General features: G+C 49.5%; 1 protein-coding gene across 1 annotated transcript; it reads right to left on the minus strand.

Annotated features, from left to right (window-relative positions):
* Positions 1 to 84: 84 nt before the first annotated feature.
* ZSCAN22 (zinc finger and SCAN domain containing 22) lies at positions 85 to 20,288 on the minus strand. The gene is made up of 6 exons (XM_036274894.1): positions 20,144 to 20,288; positions 16,622 to 16,748; positions 16,248 to 16,343; positions 12,819 to 14,231; positions 4,079 to 4,567; positions 85 to 1,536 (listed from the first exon to the last, which is right to left on the minus strand). The coding sequence occupies exons 1-6, from the start codon at positions 20,207 to 20,209 to the stop codon at positions 473 to 475; spliced, it is 3,255 nt and encodes a 1,084-aa protein (XP_036130787.1). The 5' UTR covers positions 20,210 to 20,288; the 3' UTR covers positions 85 to 472.
* Positions 20,289 to 21,086: the final 798 nt, after the last annotated feature.

Consider the following 21,086-nt stretch of genomic DNA (forward strand, 5'->3'; position numbering starts at 1 on the left):
AATGAAGTGGAACAAGTCGACGTTTCTCTCTTTTTCTCCATACTCCCTCCCTCTCAAAAAAAAAAAAAAAAAAAAAAAGGCACAGAGGTGGCATGGGCAGTGTCCCTCCTGGGCTAGGCAGGCAAGAAACAGGAAATTGAATTTGGAGGCCCAGCCCAGAGCACTGAGTCCTGACAGCAATGACACTGACTGCCCTGGCTCTGAGGACCAACCCTGATTCTGGGGGCTGCTGTCCCCTTTCTGAGACGGCCTAGTGGGGATGGAAGACAAAGTGGGATCCGGAGAAGCTGGGTAGCTTTACATTCATCCGGGTCCCCTGATGCAGAGTTGCTCCCAGACAGCCCCAGGTCTGTCCTTAGGAACCTCATCATTCTTGGGAAGTCACTGATGGCCCACCCCGTTCTTCCTGGCTCCTTAGAACTCAGGTTCTCTCTTCCTGTTGAGCCCCAGGGCACCGTGGAGCGGTGGGTCATCACCGCACCATGACATGGACACGCAGGTGCACCAGGAGGGCGGAGCTGCGGCTGAAGGCCTTCCCACAGTCGCTGCACTTGTAGGGCTTCTCCCCGGTGTGGACCCTCTGGTGCTCGATGAGGGAGGAGCTCTGCGCAAAGGCCTTCGGACAGACCTGGCATCTGTAGGGCTTCTCCCCAGAGTGGATCCTCAGGTGCCGGATAAGGGCCGAGCAGTCGCTGAAGGCTCTCCCGCAGGCGTTGCACCTGTAGGGCTTTTCCCCCGTGTGGGTGCGCAGGTGCTGCGTCAGGTGGGCGCTCTGGCTGAAGGTCTTGCCACAAGCCTCACACGCGTAGGGACGCTCACCTGTGTGCACCCGCTGGTGCTGGGTGAGGTGGGTGCTGCGGCTGAAGGTTTTGCCACAGTCCCCGCAACTGTAGGGCTTCTCCCCCGTGTGGATGCGCTGGTGCTGTGTCAGGTGAGTGACCCGGCTGAAGGCCTTGCCGCACTCTTTACACACGTGGGGCTTCGCCCCCGTGTGCACGACCTGATGCTGGGCCAGGTGAGTGCTGCGGCGGAAGGCTTTCCCGCACTCGCTGCAGGTGTAGGGCGTCTTCTGGGCGTGGCTTTTCTGGTGTGCCTCCCGGGCCGGGGCGCTCCGGAACGTTTTCCCACATTCCCCGCACTTGGAGGATGTCTGCCCCAAGTGCGCGCACAGAGGCTCCGTGCCATAAACGTCCAATGGACCGAATTTCTCCTTGGAAGAGTTCTCTTGCCAAGTGACGTGTGACCACACACCGGGGCTGTTCCCGAAGGCAGCAGATTCACAGGGACGCTGGTCCGTGGGGGCTTCCTCGTGAGACCCTGGAGCGATCCTGAAATCTGTCTCTGGGGTGACACACTTTGTCCAGATGTCCCTTGAGAGACCCGCCTGCCTGTCTGAGATGCCCTGGGGTTCGAAGGCGTCACAGAAACCGTGTCCCAGGGAAACGCCACCCACCAGGGTTTTGGTGGCTGTCTCTAACTCTTCCGAATCACTGTGCTTGCAGCTTGCCTCTGAGAGCTCAGATCCTGGCTCCCATCCTGAAACAATCGGAACCACAGCGTCAACCCTCCCCAACACCAGCCTCCCCGACTCCACCCCCACTCCACCCTGACTGGCCTCACTCTGTAAGGGGACTCGGGAGCCACTCCTGACATGCGGCCCCATTTGCACAGGGAAGTGTCTCACTTGGTGTCTTGGGTGACAAGGGCACAGGGCCAATCTCCCATACTATCGAAAGCTACATCACTTTTGAGAGCATCCAATCATCACCCCAACCCTTTTCCCCAAACTCCATTTTTTGTTGTTAATCCTCACCCCAGGATATTTTTGCCATTGATTTTGAGAGTGGAAGGAAGGAAGGGGAGTGGAGAGAGAAAGTGAGAAAGAGGGAGAGAGAAACATCGATGTGAGAGGAAAAAACACTGACCAGTTGCTGTACTTCCTGGGCTGCCCCCCCACCCCCACCCCATGGAACCTGCAACCCAGGTGTGTGCCCTTGACTGTAAATCGAACCTCGACCCTCTGATGCACGGACCAGCGCTCTAGCCACTGAGTAACGCTGGCAAGGGCCCAAATGCCAGTCTTTCAGGCTCCTGATTTGGGCTTAAGTGTCAGAAGAGAAATCTTGAGGTTGAACTTATTTGAAAGAAAGTGACACCAAGAATGAGACAGAGGGCGTGGCAGGGGGGGTCTGTCCTCGCCATCACTGCATTTGTGCCGCTCTACTCAGCGCCTTGCCTTGGGACCTGGATGGGTCGGCAGGTGCTGGATGAAGGATCAAACCTGGATGCCAGCGACTGTGAAATTTCCCACAGTTGACTCTACCTTGAATCCAAGTGGACAATTGCTGTGGGTGAGTGGGTGATGTGCAAGCCTGGCCTTCCAGAGCCCGGAGGCCTGAGGCCTAGACTTTATAAAGTGCTGTGCAGGCAGAGCGTGACTAAGGGCAACTGGAGATTGGGTTGTGTCTGTGGTAGGGGAGTGCCTGTCCTGCCACTGGCCAGCTTCTGGGCCTGGGGCGATCTTGCCTTTGTCTAGCCCTCGGTTTCCTGATCTGTAAGACAGGAAGAACACACTGCTGGCCTTCCTGGGCTGCTGGCCATTATTAGACTACAAATGCAGTGGGTAATGTCCATTGCCTCATTTCAGCTTCAATGTGTGTTTCAGACAGGGAAACGAAGGCCCAGCTGAGGGAAGGTCTTGAGTAACTGGTACACGGTCACACAGCTAGTGGCCAAGCTGGGGTTTCAGCTGTAGAATCTCGTCCTTGAATCCCAGATGCCTCTGAGCTATCTCAACCCCTCCAGCCATGCGCTGGGTTCTGCCTTCCCCTTTCTTTTGTTCCAGAAACCTGTCCTTCCCAGAATGCACAGGTCCATATCCACCATGGGGCATTTGCACCACCACTCCATCTGCCTAGACTATTGCCTCTCTCTCGTCCTTTCAGCACCATTTTGCCTTTTCTCTGAAGATTTTCTCAACCCTGAGGATGGGGCTATTCCCTCCCTCCTCTCTCTGTCCCTTTGACATCTGTGTGGGTACAGCCGACAGGGCCAAGGGAGGGCATCTGAACGACCTTTCAGTGTTTCTCAAGGAGCTGAACAAACTGTCCTGACAGCTGCCATCTCACATGCTGCAAAAGCATCGCCTTGTTGATAGCTTCAAGTGACTGAGGTAGGTTTATGACTGCAATTCCTGTTTTACTGACAGGGAAATTGAGGCACAGGAGTCACATGGCCAGGAGGAATTACAGCAGTGGCTATGACTACCAGGCCCCAATGATTATTCTGTGTCAAAACTCCATGTTCCGCCTGCCCAGGGCACACCTCTTCCTGGGTGCACGGCACGCCCCCCCCACCATCTGAGAGGAGCCTTCATTTCCTTTTCTGACTGTCCCAGGGCTGAGTCTTCCCAGGGTCCCACGGGACAGCCCTGGGCCAGGACATCTGTGTGGGTCTCTTCCAGAGTGACTCTGCCCACTCAGGCCCAGGGCAGGTCTGAGTCACCCAGACGCTGGAGGGCAGCATGGGTGGGGGAAGGGTTCAGAGGGGATAAACAGGGACACTTGGCATTTCTGTCCCCCACCCCCTCATCTGGTATCAGCAGCCTGGTTTTCCTCTGGGGAGCTGCCCTTGCTCATGTCATTCTGTAGGGTCTGGTCAGCCAAAGACAAGGACAAGACCCCAACCATTTCACAGGGCTCAGCCTGGGGACCTTTCTCTGTTCCCCACTTGGGGTTGCCGGGCCAGCTTTGCCTCCCTTGGGGAGAGACGTGGCTTAAAAACGAAGGCACCGTAGGAAAACGTAACTGAGAAACAGAATGATTAGAAAGAATCCTGATGCCATCAACTGACTGGACATAGCCATGAGGCCTCCCTACTTTGCTTCAGTCACTCTAAGCTGGGTGTTGGGTTATTAGCCATAAAAATAGACGTGCTTAGCACAGTGTTTGAGTTTGGGTGAATTACAAACGAGAGGGCAAATGCTGATCTATCCCAACTCTGACCCCTGCTCTCCCCTGTTCCCATCCAGCCCCTGCTTGCAGTGTCCTGTGAACACCTGCCCGCCACTGCCCCTCACCTCTCTTGTCCAGTGCCTGAGTCAGATCCTCCACCAGCGTGGCTGCCTCCTTGCCGCTCTTGGGACACTGGGCCCCCACCCAGGCCTGGATCTTAGGGGGCAGAGTGCCGAGGAACTGCTCCAGCACCAGCAGCTCCAGCATCTGCTCCTTGGAGTGCGCCTCAGGCTGCAGCCACTGGCAGCAGAGCTCACGGAGCTGGGCCAGGGCCTCATGCGGGTTGGATGCCTCCTCATAGCAGAAGCTCCGGAAGCGCAGACGTGCAGCCTCAGGGTGGGCTGTGTTGCCAAGGCTACATTCTTGGACCTGGGAGAGGCTGGCTTCCTCATCCTCCACCTTCACTTGAAAGATGCCATCCTGTTCCCAGGGCATCAGGTTCAGGGGGACCTGGGCGGTGGCCATCCGGCAGCAACACTCCGGTGAGCCTTGAATCTTGGTCTGCAGGAAGATCAGAACTTTGTCATCAGGGAACCTGGGGTGCTGCCTCATACCTGCAGAACAGGGAAGACACTCGCCTGGGGCCTGAGACGTGACTGACTCACAAAAAAACAGATCCTCAAAATAACCAGGACAGCACCCAGCTGGTGGTAAGTGCCATTCCCAATGCTTGTCTATAGTAACTCATTAATTAATTAATTTATTTTTATCTTCACCCGAGGACATTTTTCAGTTTGTTTTTTTTTTTGGTTCAGATAGAGTGGGAGGGAGAGAGAGGAAGAGAGAGAGAGAGAGAGAAACATTGACATGAAAGGGACACATCGAGTGGCTGCCACCCGCATGACCAACCAGGGCCATAATAATTCATTTAAAACTCACAACATGCCTGGACGGCTTGGCTCAGAGGTTACATGTCGGCCTGCAGACCGGAGAGTCCTGGGTTTAGTTCCCGTTAAGGGCACGTACCTCAGTTGCAGTTTGTCCCCAGCCCTGGTTGGGGTCGTGTGGGTGGTGACCACTTGATGTGTCTCACATCGATGTTTCTCTCTCTCTCTTCCTCCTTCTCTCCCTCTCACTCTATATCTCAAGATAAAGTGCAAAAATGTCCTCGAGTGAGGATAAAAAAACAAAACAAAACTCATGAAAGACTCAGGAGGTGGACACTTTCTTTCCAATTTACAGATATGAAAACACATCAGGTTGAGGTCCCCCATCCACAACTCCTGAATCTACTGAGGAGAGTGGTTCTTTCATTTCTCTCGCGCCTTTCTTATACCTGGTCTGATCACCGCACCTACCTCAGAGGGTTGTGGCGAGGTCACCCGAGGTGATCCATAATGAGTGCCCAGCACAGGCTGGGCTCACAGCAAACATGCAGCAAACATCCAGTCTGATGACTCCACAAACCCCCTGCCAGACTTAAGCTTCCAGAAGGCACCGGAGGACATATCCATAAAGTGTCGGTCACACAATGTCAGCTGCAGACAAGGCAAAACACAATTTCTTTGTCACATCCTTGATAAACACTGCAAATCGCCCACATTTCAGTCCCCGGGACGAAAATCTCAGTCAATCGCATAGTTACATGCACACACCCTATCTCAGGCAGTTTGTCAGTCAGACCCCCATATATTCCCAGGCACACACAATAGCCTTTTCTTTTTTTAAAAAAATTTTTAGTTGATTTTAGAGAATGAGGAAGGTAGCCAGAGAGAGAGAAAAACATCGATGTGAGAGAGAAACAGGGATAGGTGACCTCCCGAACGTGCCCCAACTGGATGTGGAACCTGCTGCACAGGTATGCGCCCTGACTGGGGATTGAACCTGCCACCTTTCAGTGAACTGGGCGACGCTCTGACCACCTAAGCCGCCCGGCCAGGGCCAAGCACACACAGTTCCTGTGTCACACACAGTCAACACACAACCTCGCAGCATCTCTGTCACACAGGGTCATTCCACGGCCGTTGATCATCTCCTAGTCACCATCTCGGCCGGTCAGATACGGGCTCTGTCACACACACCCCCTCCCGCGATCACACTACCCACTGACATCCCACAGCCGCCATTTTCGTCAGTCGCACACCTGAGCGGGTCGGCCAGACGCTCCTCCCATCTGCGGACCACACACGCCCAACCCGTCCCCCAAGAGGTGTCCGGCACCACGGCTCGACCGTCAGGCACATCACACGACCCTGCACCCCGTCAGCGGGCCCCACATTTGATCAGTCGGTTCTACGCTCGGTCCGTCGGTCCTTCCCACACTCGACCCTGCACTCACTAGCGTCAGTCGCTGCTCGCGTGGCCGGTAGTCAGCCCCTCACTCCCGACCGCGGCCAGGTCCCACACATCTCGCTTGTGCCACCGCCTGCGCTCGCGGTTTCCCGGCTGGACCCCGGCGAAAGCCCACCCGGACCCACCTCATCCGAGGGGCGAGCGGACACTTCCGGGAGTGGACGCGGAGGTGCCCTAAGGAGCTCTTTTGCGCGCCCGCCTGTCGAGACCACAACTCCCACAATGCGCTACGCAGCACACCAGGACCACAACTCCCAGAATGCGCCGCGGAGCCAACCGGACTACTCCCGGCATGTCCCGCGTCCCACAGCCTAGGTTATAGTTGCTGGAAGGTGCCACGCAGGTGCCCCTCCAGGAACCTGGGGCACGTTGGGAGTTGTAGTCCAGGTGGGCTTTTGTCGAGCAGGGTGGAGATGAGTGGAGGGTCTAGCTGGGCCGTGGACAGGTGGAACAGTGCTTGGTGCATGGGGGTGAAGGATATGTGAAGAATGTGGGTGCTGGTGTGAGGAGTATCGTGTAGTGTGTGGCTCATTGTGACCATGTACAGGTGATTCCAGGTCTCTCATGGGTGACTTGGAGATTGGGCTGTGCGTTGTCACTGTGACCATGCATGGGTATTTTTTGTGTGTGAAAGACCTTTGTGTTAGTCACCATATGTAACTGCATAGATGTGTGTGGCTGTCACAATGTGTGATGGTGCCTGAGACAGACATGGAGGTGATGGGGGCCTGAAAATCACATTATGATTACACTGTATGTTACTACAGTGACTGTGATTGTGATCATGGGTGTGACTGTGACACAGTGGATGCCTGCTTGAATGATTATGTCTCCAAATTTCCCCTTTTTTGTTGTAATCCTCACCTGAGGATATTTTATTTGGAGAGAAAAACATCCATCTGCTAGCTCCCCTAGGCATCCCATCTAGGGACCAAACCCACAATCCAGGCAGGTGCCCTGACCTGGAATCAAACCTGAAACCTTTTTGGTGTACAGGATAATGCTTCGATCAAGTGAGTCACTGAGCCAGGGCTAATTTCCCCTTTTTATAAGGACACCACGTTGAATTAGGCCCCACCCACCTTAATTGCCTTATTTGTTAATATCTTAAAGTGCTGGAATTTATAAATTAAACGTTATCCCTGTTGCTTATTGACTCAGCCCCTAGCCCCTCTCCCCTCTGGTAAGTCAGGGATGTGGGACTAGAAGTTCCAACCTTCCAATCACAGGGTTGGTTCTTCCAGCAACCAGCCCCCACCCTTAGGTTATTCACAGGCTTTCTAAAAGTCATCTCATTCACCTAAGAAGACACCTTTATTCTCTCATCACTTATGACATTCCACAGGTTTTATTTAGCTGTGCCAGAAAGAGGATGCAGGACAAATATACATTATAAATTAAAAAATCACACTCTCCCTCCCCACCTGGAAATTGAGCTACTATAAACACATGCAATGTGTTCCTGTACATTCATTTTTCTGTGTATCTGCAATGACTCCCTAAAAATCAATGGATAGGCCCTGTGTGATGCCAATTACCGTCCCTAATTAAGGGCTGTTCCTGGGTACAATGTGAGACCTGAAAATGCCATCTTCAGGTGAGAGGCCTGTGTCACTTGGTGAAGCAGGCTCCTCATGCTGGCTGACCTGGCAATATTCTTCTTCATTTCCACTAGTCAGTTGATCACAAGGGAGAGATGATGATGAAAAAATTTTATTTGGAACTAGTGAGCAGTTGAAATGTGGCTATTGTGACTGAGGAACTGTATTTTTGTTAACTTTGGTTAATTTAACATTACATCTAAATAGCGACCTGTGGCTAGTGGCTAGCATGATGGACAGCACATCCTGGCTGACTTCACCTCCAATCTCCTTACAAAAGCCTACAAGAGATTGCTTTTCAGACTGGACTGATTTCTTCTCAGTTACCTTTTGCACAAAGGACTTGAAATATCTCTAAGGATGTGCAAGGAAGGACATACTGAAAATGGGGTACTCACCTGCTGGCCAGTTTGTGTGTATGCTTTCATAAGTTGGGCCAACACAGGAAACTTTAATAAAATAACTTGGAAATTGATGTGCTACAACCAGCTTGCAGGAAACATCATGGAGTCAAAGCTATTTTACATTAAATGGGTGCTGTTAACACACAGATTACACATGCACGTGTGTGTATATATCTAGAACAGGTGTGGCCAAGACACACAGTCATACGGATGTTTTAGTGGAAGAGACAGTAAACAATGAAACAAATTATTAAACTTACTTTGACTTGAAAGAGTTGAGATTTTTGTTTATTTTTTGAACTGGCAATACTTTTACATGTTTCAAAATTCCAAAAATATCAAAAGATATAGAGTGAAAATTATTCCTCATTCCTTTCCCATTTCTCCCTTCCCAAGAGCAATTGGTTACTTTGCACCCTTAGAGATTGTGTGAGAGCAAATGTTTCCTCTTTACACAAATAGGAAACACTATATATACTGTTCACACCTTTTTACTTAACAATGTGTCTTGGAGCTCTTCCACATTAGTACATGAAGACAGTCCCATTTTTAAGGCTGGGTAGTTCTCCATTTCACACCATGGATCATTCAGCTAGTTCCCCCATGTTTGATGCTGAGGGTGGTTTCAAATTTTTACTTTTGAAATCAATACCATGTACAAACAGTCTGCACATCTGTAGAATTTATTTCCAGCAGAAGGTTTGCTGAGACAAGGGGTTTGTGTGTCACTTAGCAACTGAGAAACCGCCCTCCCTAGAGACTGTCAATTTATGCTCCTGGAAACTGTAGGAAACTTATACTTTTTAATAAAAGTCAAGGCTGGTAAAATGCTGGGCTGGGTGAGGGCACATTGCTACAATCCTCCTGAAAGGTAATTTAAAAAGGTATAAGAAATTCACTGTCACAGAAAAATGCTCAAAATAAAGAAGCACGTTACAGAGAAGTAGAAGGGAATCCAACTTTTTAAACACAAAATTACTATGTACATGTTTATATATTTTTTGTGCATATAAGATTTGGTGTTTCACTATACAGAGTGGAGGAAAAGTAGGTTTACAGTTGTAAGTATGCAAAACAGAGTTTATTCTTGCATTATTTATTTTACAAACTGTAAACCTACTTTTGCCCCACCCTGTATATACATACACATGTAGTTTTAAAGAAAAGATTACAAAGAAAATTAACAAAATCTTAGTGGTAATGACCATCTGTGGATGGTGGAAGTATAAAGAATTAAGTTTTGGGCCAAATCCCCAATGGGGGACATGCAGGAGGGTGGCCAGTCGACGTTCTCTCTCATTGGTGTTTCTATCTCTCCCTCTCCCTTCCTGTCTCTAAAAATCAATAAAGAAAAAACAAAGAATTAAATTTTAAAGAAATGTTCATACTTTTGTTGTTTTTACTTTTGTGCATTTTCCAGGTTTTGCTACCAAAAATGTGCATTACTTTTATCAACAAATTAAACCATGTATTTTTGATGATTAATCGTAATTCTGGGCAGTGAGTGCTGAAGCTCTGTCACTCTGACACAGCCCTCAGAATTGCTGCCCTACTGGTCCAGGATGCTCTGTCTTCCCTTCAACTCTACGTGTGGCCAGCCCAATATTCCTTCTGCAGGACGTTTTTAGGAAACAATTCCTATGATCTGAGATGGGCTGTGATCAGTGTAGCTTCCAATTTTTAATGTTTATGGGATATGTCTAACTCCACTAGAATACAACTGCAGTGAGAAAAGCAAACAAAAAAAGGCAACGTCTGTATCATGGAGCATATAAATTAATGTGCACTGAGACAGTCATTTTACTTATGGATGGTCCACTTTTGCTTCACTTTAGGTTAGAAAGCAGGCATGTTTAAATCCTGGGATTTTTTTTTTAAATGTTTTTATTGATTTTTTAGAGAGGGAGAGAGACAGAAACATTGATGTGAGAAACATTGATTGGCTGCCTCCTGCACACCCCCCAACCAGGGATTGAGCCCACAACCCAGGCACGTGCCCTGACCGGGAATTGAACCGGGACCTCTCAGTCCATGGGACAACGCTCAATCCACTGAGCTACACTGGCCAGGCAAATCTTGGGTTTTTATATACCAAGAATCATACCTCAATCACAGTGTTCCTGTGTATGTCAACAACCATATGGACCAAGGTCAGAGAGCTTGGCTTTCAGGTGTAAAATTGGAGGAAAGTGGTTAAAACGGTAGAGGTGAAGTTTGCAACTGAGGACATTAATGGTAACATGAGCATGTCCTGCGTCATACAGAAATAAACCATTTTCTCAGTAGTCTGGCTTTATCTGGCACCAACAGCTGGGATCTCCAGGAGAGACCCCATACAAGGTGGGAGTCACACAATTCACAAGGCACTCCAGCACATCCAGTAGTGTGAGGTCAAATCAGAAGGCATTCCATCAGGTCAAAGCAAGGAGCGTCTGATGGGCAGGCTGGAGATGGAGACAAATTTCCCCCCAGAAGCAATAAAAGAATAGAAAAGAGGGAGGCCTACAGGTTGAGAGTCCTACAAAAAATTCCAACCATGTGGAAGTTGTTTGTTTTTGTTGCTAATACTAGAGAAAACAAAAAACAAAAAAACAACAACCAAATGCACTGTGTGAATCTTGTCTAGATCCCAATTAAACAAACCAAATAGAAAACAAAACAATTTGTGAGGCAACCAGGAACTTCTGAACACAAGATATTTGATGACAAATTGAGGAACTATTGGAATTTCTGCTTAGATGTGATAACGGCTATATAGTTTTGAGATTTCATAAAATTAATTTTTCCTGCTTCATCACAGACATTCCAAAGTGAACTAAGCATTTTTTTTCCTTTATTGCCATGCCTGGTGAGGAAGTCCACAAACTACACCACTTTGGGGCACCGTTCTGATTCACACTCAGGCCCTAGCACTTTCACCCTCTCCATGCAAACACTAACACTATGAACAAGGCAAATGACAGATCAGTGTGATTATGAACATGGTTTGATCTCCATGGACCGACAGAGTCATATATATATTTGTAAAAGTCCTTGCCTTTGAGAAAGATGTTCAGAAAAATGGATGAAAATGACAATTTCTGGGACTAATGTGAAAAGAATCCTGTGGCAGGTAGGAGTACTAGTGAAAATATAATGTTCCCACTTTATGATTTACATTACTCAGAAAAATAAATGGATTCCCTTCCTTTCTCCCCACCAATTACAAATACTGATAAAAAAAAATTACTAGCCCTGGCCGGTTTGGCTCAGCGGTTAGAGCGTCGGCCTGCGGTCCCGAGAGACCTGGGTTTGGTTCCCGCTAGGGGCACGTACTTCGGTTGCGGTTTGTCCCCGGCCCTGGTTGGTCGTGCGGGTGGCAGCCACTCGATGTGTCCCTTTCACATCGATGTTTCCCTCTCTCTCTCTTCCTCTCCCTCCCACTCTATCTGAACAACAACAACAAAAAAATATTACTAAAAAACATGTGCATTAACTAGCTAATGATTTAACTTGTTAAAATCACATGTGGAGAATTGTTAGTAAAGCTCCAATCAATCAATTTAGTTTGAAATACATGAGCTATAGGGCTGGGCATGCTCTCTCTACTGTGGCATGTGTGGGCACTATAGGATGTTAAGCAGCATCCCTGACCTGAACCCACTGGATGCCAGTGGCACCTCTCCCTTCTGCCAGACATCACCAACTGAGAACCAGTGGCTGACAGCAACACTAGCTGTTCCGAGCCAATGGTTTTCACAGGCTCTGTGGCAGCCCCAGGGAATGCTGTGGAACTTCACAGGGCTTGTGTGTCGTTAGATTTGGGCGTAAGAGTGGATGACATGGATGGGAGCCAAGCTGCTCTAATGCCTGTGAAGGGAAGACTGGCCCCTGGGAACCCTATGTGTATGGATGAAACAACCTGTTTGTAGTGTGAACTTAGACCCTCATTAGACTTCACATATAAACACACATTAATTTCTACATGCTGAGAATTTTAAACAGAATTTTCTAGAAGTGCAATAGCATCCTGTTTTGCTCAAAACTTTTCCAAGAGTGAGACACCATTTTGAAAAATCACATCCCATACAGGAATGCCCCTCAAAATATTTCCATAACCAACCCCAGATCCCATGTACCAGACAACCAATAGGCAGTGCTGGGTTTCCAGCATAATGGCCCAGTCTTGGAGAGATTTCCACACCAACTCAGTATACGTTACTCCATCATAAATTACTTTTGTTTTAATCATCCTTTACAAAACAGAGCTGTATGTTGACTATTTTGACATTACCTGTGAATCTGTTTCAGGGTCATACAGGGAACATTACAAAATACCTGGTTAAAGCAGGCACTGGGCTTGATAGATCCGAGGACCATCAATCGCAGGTGTTGGGGGAAGCATCTTTCATAGGAAATCAGAGGTCGCCCTGGGCCTTCCTACCCCATGGGGTGAACACCCCACATGAACTTGCCACATTTCTGTACCTGCGGTTCCGTCATCTGTAGAGTTTCTCCCTATGTGGAGTCTCTGATGTCAAACAACATGGACGTACCCATGGGAGGCTCTTCTACCCCAATCACGTGTACTGGGTTTTTCTCTTGCATGATCTCGTGGATGTCAAATAAAGCAAGCGCCTTGCTTGCAGGCTGTCCCACCTTTGTCCCGCCCCCAGGGTTCTCACCTGTGTGCACATGTTGATGGGAGCTTCGGCCCAGGGGCTGCTCCTGCCGCCGCCGTTTCCGCCCACGAGGCTCATCCCTTGTGTGAGTTACCTGGTGCCGAATGAGGTGTGAGCTCTGAATGAAACACTTCCCGCACTGACCACACTTAAAGGGCCTGTCGCTCCTCTGAGCTGTCTCACCTGGATTCAAAGGTGGGTCGCAGCCAAGGGTGCCAGCCCACTGGTGCTTGGTGAGAGCTGCCGTCTGCTCAAAGATCAGCCTCTGGCGGCACTCATAGGGCTTCTCGCCAGCATGCTTGCGTTGATGCTGGGCCAGGGAGGAGCTGTGCCTGAAGCCCTTCCCACAGTGGTTGCACTCATAGGGCCTCTCCTCAGTGTGAGTCCTCAGGTGCAGGAACAGGCACGTGGTTCGAGAGAAGGACTTCCCACACACACTGCAGGTGTACGGCTTCTCTCCAGTATGTGTCCGCTTGTGCCGGCCCAGGGAGGAGTTCTGGTTGAAGGCCCTCCCGCAGTCCTGGCACTCATAGGGCTTCTCCCCGGTGTGGATCCTGCGGTGCACAGTGAGGTGTGTGCTGTGGCAGAAGGACTTCCCACACTCGGCACACTTGTAGGGCTTATCTCCTGTGTGGATGCGTTCGTGCTGAACCAGTGAGGAGTTCTGGCTGAAGGCTTTCCCGCACTCTTTGCACATGTAAGGTCTCTCCCCTGTGTGGATCCTCTTGTGCACTGTGAGGTGCGCGTTGTGGTTAAAGGACTTCCCGCAGTCCGTGCACTTGTAGGGTTTCTCCTGTATGGGGCTTGGTGTGAGCTCTGAAACAGGAATGGCCTGAGGGGACATTGCCTTGCAGTCAGCACTGTCCCTCAGCTCTCCTGAGCCCGTCTGCTGACTGACTGAGCGTGGGTGACTCCCCAAATCTGTGACCTGTGAGTCGGGAGTACAAAAATATTTTCTCCCAGAAATCTCTGGGAACAGACTTAGGTTTGAACTCGAGACACAATCTTCCCCAAGTCTGAGACTTTCGTGGCTTCTCTCTTGAACTGGTACTTCCTCAAGGCAAAATTCCAACTGCCTTGAACTATCCTGGTCCTTCTCAGGTGCTTTGACCAGGCCCACACAGTCCCAGCCTTCCCCTAGTGTGGCAGGACAGGCAGCATCCGCAAGGAAGCCTGCCCTTTCCATGACACAGGATGGCTCTTCCTCAGAAAGGACCTGCTCCGTGGGTGGCACCGGGCTTTCAGGTCCAGGTTCCCAGCCTGAAAGAAAGCAAAGAGCACTGAGGGGTCAGAGGAAAAAACACGCAGAGGAGACAGGACCTTTACAGCTCAGGCCTACACCCCAACTGCCTGCCCTGCTCCCAGGCAAATGTCCGCTTTTATGTTGACATACACTTGAAACAGTTTTTTTATTTTTCAATTACAGTTGACATACGATATTATGTTTGTTTCAGGTGTACAACCCAGTGACTAGACATTATATAACTTAAGTAATCAAGTTTTTATGCTTTTAAAGGCTGTAGGGGAAAAAAAATCCAAGAGACAGGCAGGATTCTAATGCTGTCCCCTGGCTGTCAATCAGACAAGTCATGAGGTACTGCTGTGAAGGAGGGTTCTGCAGGTAACAGGTAGGTCACTCATCAGCTGATCTTAAACCTTAAAATAGGGACATGGGCCCTGGCTGGTTTGGCTCAGCTAGTTAACTAGAAAGGTCGCCAGTTTGATTTCCAGTCAGGGAACATGCATAGGTTGTGGGTTCAATCCAAGTCAAGGTGCATGAGGGAGGCAACTGAATGCTTCTCACATCAACATTTCTTTCTCTCTCTAAAATCTAGAGAAACTTATTTTAAAAATGTAGGAGATGATGCTGGGTTATACAGGCAGGCCCAAAGCAATCTCCTCAACGTTTACGAGTAGAGGGAGGAAGGAGGTGAGGCAGGTGCACAGGGAAGTGCAGGTGCCTCTTGTAGCTGAGAACAGCCCTTGGATGACAGTCTGCAAACACCCAGGAACTCAGTGCTAGGACACAGAGCTGAATTTTGCCAGTGACCTGGTACAGCCTGGATGTGGAGTCTTCACATGACCCCCAGTAAGCCCCCACCTCCAGCTTGGCTGACACCTTGACTCTAGCTCTGTGATACCCAGAGCAGAAAAACCAGTCAGGTCTAATTGACAGACTTGTGAGACAATGAATGTGTGTTGTCTTAAGCTGCTATGTTTGTGGTAATTTGTTACGGTGCTGATAGAAAAAAAATATGGAGCCCTGGCTGGTTTTGCTCAGTGGTTAGAGCGTCGGCCTGCAAACCAAAGAGTCGTGGGTTCAATTCCTGTCAAAAGCATGTACCTCGGTTGCAGTTTGGTCCCTGGCCCTGATCAGGGTCATGAGGGAGGCAACCAATTGACGTGTCTCTCTATCTCCCTCTCTCCCTCCAACTCTACTTGAAGATAAATGGAAAAGTATCCTCGGGTAGGGATTAAAGAGAAAAGAAAAAACAAATATTGGAGCCTACACACAGCTTGCAAAGCCTAAAATATTTACTGTCTGGCCCCAGATGCTGTGGATAAAGCAATGACTCCAAAAGATGGAGAGACCTGCCTACAGGAGCTGGGGAGCAGACATTGAAGGAAACATGAAGTAGCAGGCTCGGGGCTGGGGCAAATGAGCAGCTCAGTTTTATTTTTTTATTTAATTTTTTTTCCTTTATTGACTTTTAGAGAGGGAGGAAGGAAGAGGGAGAGAGAAATATAAACTTTGATGAGAGAGAACATCGACTGGCTGCCTCCAGTATGCCTCCGCACCACTGGGGATTTGGTCTACAACCTGGGCATGTGCCCTGACCAAGAATCGAACCAGCGACCTCTTGGTGCATGGATCGACACTCAACCACAGAGTCACACTGGCGAGCTGCTGTTTTAAAAACCCTGAGTCAGACAAGCCACATATAAGTGGAGGTGCCACGTCTTCAGGACACCTTGGGGGTGCTGTAGTGCTGAATCCTTCAGACACAGTAGGGCCCCCCTCCTCACGGTGCAGTGAAGTGCAGGTGAACCCGTTTCCTTTGGCTGCTGCAACCACCACCACAGACTCAGCACCATGGGAATAGTGATCTTGAACCTGGCTTCCTCTGGACTTTGCCCCACCCATCTTTTCCCTTTATGAAATCTCCCCTTAAACTTTTGCTGTGATCACTGGATCTGAAGATGGTTTAGGGGACTTGGCACACCACCCATTCCAAACAGCGCTCCTGAAAGGGGCTCACAGTTGGTTGTTCTCACCTGGAGAGCAGCCCTGGGCTAGTCCTCTCTCTGCCATCCACAGCTCAGCACCTCGCTCCAGCTGGGAGATGACTTCAGGTTTGGGAAGCTCAGGCCCTGAAAACAGGGAAGACACAGAATATAGGGTTCTGTTCTAGACACAAACAACCAGCCCAGCCTCCAGCCCAGGACAGGGGATGCCACACAACAAGGTGAAAGCTTTACAATGAGACATAAAAGGGCAGATACCTCTTTGACTCATGTCCCTCAGGGAAGGAGAACCCAAGGTCCCTGATCCCTAACCCAAGGTCAAGTCATCATATCAGAGGCCCTATTACCCATGAAGAACAAGTTACTGCAGGAATCTGCCCATCAGCTCAGGAAGCGGGCCTCACCCACAGAGAGCAGGTGCCCGAAGGTCTCCAGCATCACATCACGGTACAGGGTCCTCTGTGCAGGGCCCAGCTGCCCCCATTCCTCCTGGGTGAAGTCCACAGCCACGTCCCGGAAGGTCACTGGTTCCTGAAACATCACACACAGGCTCAATTGGCTGGATTGACCCCATCAGTGCTTTCAGGAAAAGGAAGAGGAATGGGGAAAGAAAAGACAGGCAGGCCAATGTCCTTAAGAGAGAGCCCTGGCCAGTTTGGCTCAGCGGTTAGAGCGTCGGATGCGGTCTGGAGAGACCCGGGTTCGGTTCCCGCTAAGGGCACATACTTCGGTTGCAGTTTATCCCCGGCCCTGGTTGGTCGTGCGGGTGGCAGCCACTCGATGTGTCCCTTCACGTCGATGTTTCTCTCTCTCTCTCCCTTCCTCTCTCTCCCTCCCACTCTATCTGTACAAAAAATGGAAAAATATCCTCGGGTGAGGATTAAAAAAAAAAAAAAAAAAAAAAAAGAGAGTACATGTTCTGGACGATGAGCCAACTCTTGCTGGGATCCTAATGGGCTGCTGCATGTAGGAGTGGGTTGCACAGCAAGGACATGTGAGAGCATCCAGCAAGATCAGGGCCATCCACAGCTGATCCACAACTGAACTGAGACAGGTGAGGGTGCCAACAGAGACTGACTGCTGACTTGCAGATCTGTGGGCCAAAAAAAATGGTTCCTGTCTCACGGCACTAGATTTGGGATAATTTGTTACGCAGCTAGTTAGCTGATTCACTAATACTCAATTCAGAGCAAGGTTTGTCATCATCTCTGAAAAAAGGAATGTACAGTTAAGAGTCAGAAACTCATCTGCCTTCAGGGACCAAACAGGATCACAACGGACTGAACTGGGCCAGTGTGAGAGCCTACACCAGGGTATTTAACCTGTGAGAGGTGCCACTAGAGGGGAGAGGTACTATGTGCCATCTGAAGGGACAGCTGGGGCTCGATTGTGGGGAAATACAGGTCTCAAGTGATAGAACTGCCAATCTCTGGTGAGAATCTGAAAATTAGGTCATGATTTGGATTAAAAACTTTTAATTTTTGTAAGCTGACACAATGTATTTAAAATATGTCCCGAAGCCCTGGTCAGTGTGGATCCCTTGGTTGGAGTGTCTTTCCCATACACTGAAAGGTCATGGGTTCAATTTGGTTGAGGTGCATGCCTAGGTTGCGGGTTTGATCCCTGGCCCCGGTTAGTCACGTATAGGAGGCAATGATTTATGTTTCTCTCTCCCTAAAAATTAATGAACATATCCTCTCGTGAGGATTAAAAAAATAATAGCCCTGGCTGTTTTTGCTCAGTGGTTAGAGCGTCAGCCCGCAGACCTGAGAGTCCCGGGTTCAGTTTCCACTAAGGGCATGTACCTTGGTTGCGGTTTGTACCTGGTCCCAGTGGGGTCGTGTGGGTGGCAGCCATTAATGTCTCTCTCTCTCTCTTCCTCTCTCACTCCCTCCTGCTCTATCTGAAGATAAGTGCAAAAATGTCCTCCGGTGTGGATTAAAATGAAATAAAATAAGGAAATAAAATTTTTAAAAAATAATAAAGTAAAATGTGTCCCACAAAGGAAACCCTTTTGTGGGCTGGCTGTGACTAGTCAAAAGCTAGAGTGGGCTGGGTGGGTTGGGTCTATGGGAATGGTTAAGAATGGGATGTCTGTGGGCAATAATAAAAAATTACATATTGCTTAAAAAAGAAGCTAGATATGAGTCTTGGCATTGCCATTTCCTCAAGAAGTACAGAACGGGGACCCACATCTGCCTCCTCCTCTCCTTGGGGGCTATGGTGGGACTAACTAGCTGTTAAATACTTCCTACAGGACAACCAGAGAGCCACATGCAAAAAAATTAAGTTGGTCCCTTACCTCACATAAATGTAAGAGTTAAACTATTAGAAGAAACGTAGGGATAAACCTTTACAACTTTGGGTTTGACAAAGGATTCTTACATATGACAGCAAAAGGACAAGCAATAAATAAATTGAACTTCACCATAATGAAAAACTTTTGTGCACCAAAGAATACTCTAGTGGAAAGACACCCATGTAATGGGAGATACTGATAAAACACTTATCTGATAAAAAACTTCTATGCAGAAGATGCAAAGAACTCTTACAACTAAATAATAAAAATTACCTAAGCAAAAGGGACAAAGAAGATATGAAGAAAATATTAAAGAAGATAGCCCTGGCCGGTTTGGCTCAGCGGTTAGAGCGTCGGCCTGTGGTCCGGAGAGACCCGGGTTCGGTTCCCGCTAAGGGCACGTACTTCGGTTGCAGTTTGTCCCCGGCCCTGGTTGGTCGTGTGGGTGGCAGCCACTCGATGTGTCCCTTCATGTCAATGTTTCTCTCTCTCTCTCCCTTCCTCTCTCTCCCTCCCACTCTATCTGTACAAAAAGTGGAAAAATATCCTCGGGTGAGGATTAAAAAAAAAAAAAAAAAGAAGATATAGCCCTGGCTGAATAGCTCAGCTGGTTAGAGCACTATCCCCATACAGTACACTAAGGCTGGGGGTTTGATCCCGGAACAAGGCATCCCGGAACAAGAATCATCCAATGAATGCTTAAATAAGTAAAACAACAAATTGATGTTTCTCTTTCTCACTATCCCTGAAATCAATCAATAAAATTAAAAAAAAATTTAGCCTGGCAGATGTGGCTCACTGGATTGAACATCATCCCATTGATTGAGCGGTGCCAGTTGAATTATGGTGTGCCCAGCTTGTCAGTCCAATCCCCAGTGGGGGGCATGCAAGAGGAGGCCGATTGATGTTCTCTCACATGGACGTTTTTCTCTCTCTCTCCCTCTCCCTTCCTCTCTCTCTCAAATCAATTAAAAAATTATTTTTAAAAAAATCAATGGAAAAAATATCCTCTGGTGAGGGGGGGAGGCCGGAAGCACTTAAGTTCAAAGATGCCATCTTCAGGTAAAATGAATGACTTTTGTCTCCTACCGAGCAGGAGAAACAGCACTTAACGGAAGATACAGGCAGGTCTAGAATCACTGGAGCTGTGGATCGGGGCCTTCCACAGGGGTTGGCCGCCCTGCAATGCTGTCCCCAGTGTGGCGGCTCGTAAACCCTTGTTCCGCTGCACTAACGGGGTGCAGGGTGACTTCTCCTTACCCCCCGTGGTGCGCAAAGCCAGGCCCTCGGTGGGTGTCTGCTGACTCGTCTCAGAGCATCTCTAGTCGACAATACCTATTACCCATCATCGCGTGGGTCTGCATTCGGGGCGGGGGAGGGGGTATGTCGCCGAGAGTAGGAGCTAAGCATGCGCACTCTTGGACCAGAGAAACCGGGATTCGAATCCCGACCCCTACCCTCAGCAGCTGTGTCAGTCCGAGCCCGCCGACCTGCGCCTCAGTTTCCCCGTGTGTCACGGGAGATAATGCCTGTGCTCTGCTCATCGCGCGCCAAGAGGGTTAAAAGGGTCAGAATTTGGGAGACGGCCCGGGCCCGCTGCCACCGTTGTTATTGTTATTACTGATACCTGCAACCGTTTCGTCGGCGGCCGCGTAGCCATCACCAATGCTGCTGCTTCCTCTTCGGGATCCATCCTGGACCGACAGGTCGAGGACAGGAGCCTGGGACGACCTTAAACCCCAGAACCGCCCACGCCTCAGGAACCGCTCGACTCGCTGCCCGCCGGACAATGGCGGCCGCGCCGGCGACGCTGCGACTCTAACTCCCAGAAGGCCGCGCGGCGCGTTGCAACGTCCAACCAATGGAAACTTTGTTTGTTGAGCCTTCGACCAATGGGAGTCTCCTGGCTTCGGGCCAAAAGGAACCTCCGCCCACTGGCTTCGGGCCAATGAAGTCCTCCGCGATACTGGGCAGCGATTCTTCCTAGGCTATGGGCGAGCCGGGCCCCCCAGCGCCTGGGAGACGCTGAGAGGCGGGGCGGAGACATCTCGGACTGCTCGGTCTGCAGCTGCTGCCGGCGTCCCCCTTAGAATAGTCTGCGAACTCGGAGAGGGTGGGCCCCCCCTTTTACCTTTGGGGTACCGCCTGCCTGTCTTCTAAAAATATTTCTCCGGCCTTGGCCGGGTGGATCAGTTGGTTGGAGCGTCGTCCCACACACGGAGAAGGTTGCGGAGTGGATTCCTGGTCAGGGCACATGGATGTTTTTTTCTCTCTCTTTAAAATCAATCAGTAAAAAAATCAGTTAAAAAGAATTCGAGCCAAGGAACTCAAATACAAACAAAAGTATGTTTAGAAAGTGAAAGAGGTAGAAACGAGCCGCTGGGACTGCGTGGACTCGGGAAGCAAGGTACAGAGGTAAAAGAAGAGCTCTTGAAGGGAAGGAGAAAGAATGGCAGGTGCCTTGAGGGAAGAAAGGGGATAGGAGAGGCAGGGGTGGGTGCTAGAGAGCATGGTAAATTCATTGTTTTTTTGGCTGTTGTTAATCCTCATCTGAGGATCTTTTTCCATTG

This window comes from Molossus molossus, unplaced genomic scaffold (assembly GCF_014108415.1).
Source record: "Molossus molossus isolate mMolMol1 unplaced genomic scaffold, mMolMol1.p scaffold_m16_p_21, whole genome shotgun sequence".
Classification (NCBI taxonomy): Eukaryota; Metazoa; Chordata; class Mammalia; order Chiroptera; family Molossidae; genus Molossus; species Molossus molossus.

Coding starts and splice junctions, on each gene's coding strand:
- ZSCAN22 (XM_036274894.1), bottom strand. CDS start 20,209: ATGGATCCCGAAGAGGAAGCAGCAGCATTGGTGATGGCTACGCGGCCG. Junction 16,749..20,143: donor CGCCGACGAAACGGTTGCAG/GTATCAGTAATA, acceptor GTGATGTTTCAG/GAACCAGTGACCTTCCGGGA. Junction 4,568..12,818: donor CATGTTGTTTGACATCAGAG/ACTCCACATAGG, acceptor CCTGTTCTGCAG/GTATGAGGCAGCACCCCAGG.